Source organism: Nuphar pumila, chromosome 11 (genome assembly GCF_984573655.1).
Source record: "Nuphar pumila chromosome 11, dmNupPumi1.hap1.1, whole genome shotgun sequence".
NCBI classification, from domain to species: Eukaryota; Viridiplantae; Streptophyta; class Magnoliopsida; order Nymphaeales; family Nymphaeaceae; genus Nuphar; species Nuphar pumila.
This window is the reverse complement of record NC_143259.1, coordinates 10,454,610-10,459,654: the sequence shown is the minus strand read 5'-3', so window position 1 is coordinate 10,459,654 and position 5,045 is coordinate 10,454,610. Positions and strand designations below refer to the sequence as shown.

At 41.3% G+C, this 5,045-nt stretch overlaps 1 protein-coding gene across 1 annotated transcript; it reads left to right on the top strand.

Annotated features, from left to right (window-relative positions):
* Window positions 1-2,240: 2,240 nt before the first annotated feature.
* On the top strand, window positions 2,241-2,597 carry LOC149821940 (uncharacterized). Its single transcript, XM_089980195.1, has one exon. The coding sequence runs from the start codon at window positions 2,241-2,243 to the stop codon at window positions 2,595-2,597; it is 357 nt and encodes a 118-aa protein (XP_089836321.1).
* Window positions 2,598-5,045: the final 2,448 nt, after the last annotated feature.

Below are 5,045 nucleotides of genomic sequence, written 5' to 3'. Positions count from 1 at the left end.
CGGGCCCCACGTGTTCTTTAGCATTTTTCTTTCATTGTCAACGGGTCTGGTTTACCTGGATCCGACCCGAACCAAACTATATAGGATCCGGGTATGGTGATATATAAGAAGACCCGATTAAGACTTGGGTCTGGACCCGAAGGTCCGATTAATATATGTTCCTGAGTATAGTTTGTGAAATTTTATAGCAGACCCAGATCCAACCCAAGTTCCGATTAAGACCCTCAATTTTTCAATGTAAAAAATTATTTTAAAAAAATATGGTTTTACAGGGTATGGTCCAGGTTTGGTTTATATAGTTCTTATCAGGTCCAGGTATGGTTTTTCTTATAGTAGACCTGATTAGACCCATGTTCGGACCCAATTAGATTCAGGTCCGGACCCGATACCATACCCAAAAATATGGTCCCAAGTCTGGTGTCACCTGGGTCAAAACCAAACCCGACCCATTGACACCCCTAGATGTACATAGCTTATCAAATGGGAAAATAACGGCTGCCATTTTCCCATGTGAAATTGATTTTTTTAATTATTTTCTCATGTTTTTTATTAGCAGAATATTGAAAACTAAATTGAGAAACTTATTCACTATTCTAAAGTATGACAAAATCTAAATATAAAAAGAATATTATTTTGAAACCAATCAATTATATCAAGTTAAAAATAAAATGACGCCATTGTTACATTATATTTCAAATGAATCACAATCAATTTGTTCTGGAATATCATTCCTTAAATTTTGTTGCTTAGGAAAATAGGTGAAACGGTTCTAGTGGTGGGTCTGATTTCAACGAGTTTAGATTTAGTAGTCAGGCGCATAATGGGTTCGGGTTCGCATTGGTTATAGTACATACAGATTTCGGGTTCAGGTCAGTCTGGGTGATAAACTGCGTGGCACCATTTCATGTCTGGTATGAAACAACACGAATCCAAATGAATCTGGGTTTACATTCATCCTACCAAAAAACTGACATGTTTTTTTCAATGAGTTTATATTTTGGACTTTGTCCAAACCCATGGGTCTATTACTATCCCATGGAGTCCGGTCTAATCGGTTCGAGACATCGGGTCAGGTTGGATATACCCCACCCAATTACACCCCTATTTCGAATTATTAATATGAACACAAAACAGTTTAGGAAACGTAATTGCGACCACGGAATTTGACTGTTAAGTTGAACATGGAGGTGGAGTGCGGTTCTACCTGGCAGAAGATCCGATCACCCATAACTGGGAGTGGACTTTGGACATGAACACAGGCTGGGTCCATAGATCCAGAGACTGGACTCCCAACAAATATTCAGTACATAGATGAAATAGAAACTATTCTTCTTTAACGCGTTGACTGTTGAATAGCGTTGGGGGCAAGTTTTGGACCAAACCTGCCTTGGATGTCAACTAGGGAGATCACCGGCTGGCTGAGCCAAGGGGATATTGGACCGAGTCAGCCAGGTCGAACTCGACCCGTTCTTGGCTAAGTAAATCTTAATTCGAACTTTAAGCAGTAACCTCGGACCTAAATTTTGAGTTTTTTTTAAATATAGGTTGATTCCAAATATAAATTTTTCATGGTGCTTTCAGATCCGATAAGAATAGGTCCGAAAAAATGTATTTGCATGCCAAATTTAATAAATAGATTGGATTTTATCCGAAACCAAACACAGTCTTACAAAAAATGTCCGATCGAATCTGAGTTCAAATCCGAATAGAGATCGATCATATAAGTTTGAATCTAAACCCAAAGAAAAAAAAAAGTCCCTTTTCTCGTCCTTTCTAGAAAAGCTGGGGACGCTCTCCGTAACATGCCGAAACCAAGAATTGCGCCCTAGTGGCATTATCGATATTTTTCATAACTTGGGGGGCGTTCCCTAAGTACCCTATCTATAAATACTTCAACTTCCCTCATTCTTTCAGTCCCCCTCATCCCATATTCGTGTGCGTCTCTCTCTCTCTCTCTCAGTCCCGGGGAAACTGTCGGCGATCTATTTTCCGGCAGAAATCTCGCCGTTTCCCGGCTGATTCCCCCGGAAATCTGACGCTCACCGCTGGATCCACGTCGCTGTCGCAACCTCCCATTTGTTTTCCTAGCGCTCTTCTGTTCTCTTTTTTTCTTTTTCTTTTTCTTTTTCTTTTTCATGCTCTCTTTTTTTTCTGTCATGTTTGGAGGGTGAGATTCTCTTATATTTCTCTTTTTAAACGGGTGATTGTACTGCTGACGTGTCGCGTGTTCACGGTTGACGATGTCCAACAACCACCACGTGGATGGGAGAGCGTCAAAGAGGAGGAAATTGAAGGACGGAGTTGACGCCCTGGCGTCAAGAAAGAGCGAGCCCAGCCAACCGGCGCCCAAGCTGAAGCCTTCGAAGCAGCCGACCAACCACCTCCTGGCGTGCTACATGGCCCACGAGTTCCTCTCTCACGGCACCCTCCTCGGCCGCAGGTTAGACCAGCTCGGAGCCGAGTTGAAGACCGAAGCCAAGCCGTACGCCCGCCAGGTCTACGCCGACGTGTCGAGCCTCCTCAAGGACGACGGCGTCCACCTCCTGGGGATCGTCAATCCGAGTCAGCTCGCCAGGTGGATTGTATCTGACACGTAGGACAACGCGAATGTGGCACTGGGATCCATACGAGCGCAAATGATGATGATGGCGATGCTGTGATGATGATGATGATGTTGTTGTTCATTATTAATATATTATGCTGACGATCAATCATCATTAACATAGTGATTATCATGCTGAGGTGCTCCCAAAATGTTGATGCTTGTCTTGGGTGGTGGAGACTGGTGACCGATCATTTCAGAATAGTTTCTAACCATGAAACGGGAGACTCGGCCAGTCGTATCGGAGAAGATGGGGTCTCGATTCGCCACCCGACCTGGCCGAGTCTTGACTCGCTACTCTCAGTTGATCTAATGGGGCTGGCTCTAACCGCTCTACCAAGTTGAGCTTCGATGTCTTTATGGGTTTTTTTTTATATTTACACAGAGAAATCACCCCAGGATCAGAAACCTAACTGCCCTGGCTTTGCTTGCTGTACTTACCATCATTGTCCGTGTAATACCTTGTCTTTATGGTTGCACATGCAGCTGCATCGTTTTTTTTGTTTTGTTTTTTGGCTTGGAACGTTAGACAAATGTGATGTGAAAGGTGGGCAGCTAGTAGTACCTTTCATTCTTCCATCGATTCAACTCATCGTAATTTCGTTTCTTTTTTTCTGATTTTTCCTGAATGCATTGATTAACTTGACGTGATTTCTACAATACTTAATCTCACTGCTCAAGTATGTGAAACCAACAAATTTTCTTTCTCACGGGATTTTGTCGCAATTATTGTCTTGATTTTAAGCGTAAAAGCGGATATATATTCGTTGGTGCAAGAAATATAATGTTATAGTTATAAAGAAATTAAGAACAAGAAAAGTGTTAGGTGATTGACCCAATGAAGCTGAGAGATCTTTTAAGGACTCATCAAACACGTGGAGGACTCTCTTCGTCCACAGGTTGGAGTCTCTCTCGGCCCTTTATAAATAGAGGTAAATAGAGGTGAGGTGTAATCCATAAGGTAATGAGTGAGAGTAACCCATAAGAGGTTAGCAGTGTCTGAAAGAGAGATGAAGATCTGAGAGTCAGTATGTCGTGAGGAAGAAGGCGAGAACCTTTGGATTTAGGTTTATTTTTTCTTCTGTATTTTCTCCAAATGTATAGTGAAGCCTTTTTATGTGCTCTTCTTATAGACGTAGGAGTTTGACTCCGAACTATTAAATATTGTGTTCTTTGTGGTTTGTTATTTTTTTTATTTGATTCACAAGTAAGCGTTGTCGAGCCGTGAGAGAGTGAGCAAAGCTTTCGCTAGTTGTCGTTTCACTGTGTGATGACACTGTTTGCAAAACAGAAAGGAACACCCGAATTAAAGTGTTTTGGTTCTGAGAACCTACATCCACGATGAAAGGTTCCTCACTCCTCTCATGAGGTTGTGCAGTCTTCCTTTAACGTCTATATAGGAGAGTTTACATGAAACAGGACAAATACAGAATTACAAGAAATGTTTACAAACAAGAGATAATCATAATCACCATAAAATTAGCAAGAATTATCTCTTTGATCTGAAAACTACCTTCCTAAGTTCAGTTGTTGCCTTCATTAGGTCGATCTTGTAGAGTCTTTTTTGGATTAGCTGTAATCTCGTCTGTTTCATCATTTGAGTATCCTGGATTTTGATCACAAGCCTCACATTCACATCCAATGGGTGTCTGTTCCTTAACATGCCCCCTCAAGCTTGAGGGTCTCCGGCGAATGTTGAGCTTGCCACGAAGATCCAAAAATCAGGCAGTAGCAAGTGGTTTGGTCATAATAATAGCTATTTGGTCCATTAAAGAAAGATAACGGATCACAAACTGTTGTATAGAGATCCGATCTCAAGTGGAGATCAATTTCTATGTACTTACTCTTGTTATGGAACACCAAATTAACAGAAAGGTAAGCTGCACTAGTGTTATCACACAATAAGATCGGTAGTTGAGCGAGGTGAATCAGAAGCTCATGAAGTAAAGGGCGTACCCAAAGAAGCTTAGCGGCAGCATTAGCAAGCGCACGATACTCGACTTCCGTGCTTAACTGCAAAATAGTTGCTAGTTTACAATCACTCCAAGAGATTAAGTTAGAACCTAGATAAACAACTTAACCTCCCATAGATTTACGGGCGTCACAGAGAAGGCAGCGAGAGTGAGAGAGCTGCATTTTTTAAGGAGAATACCATGATCCATAGTTGCTTTAAGATAACAAAGAATGTGTTTAACTGCACCCCAACGAGTAATAGTAGGCCAATGCATAAACTGACATATTTAATTAACGGAATAAGCCAAATCAGGTCTTGTCAACATCATTACAGAGTACCAATCTTTTGCGGATAAAGAGTAAATCAGGAAAAAGATCTCCATCATACAAAGAGAGCTTGGTGTTGGCTGCAAGAGGAGTGGAAATGGGTTTAACTCCCTCCATGTTTACCCGACATAATAAATCTAATATATATATATATATATATATA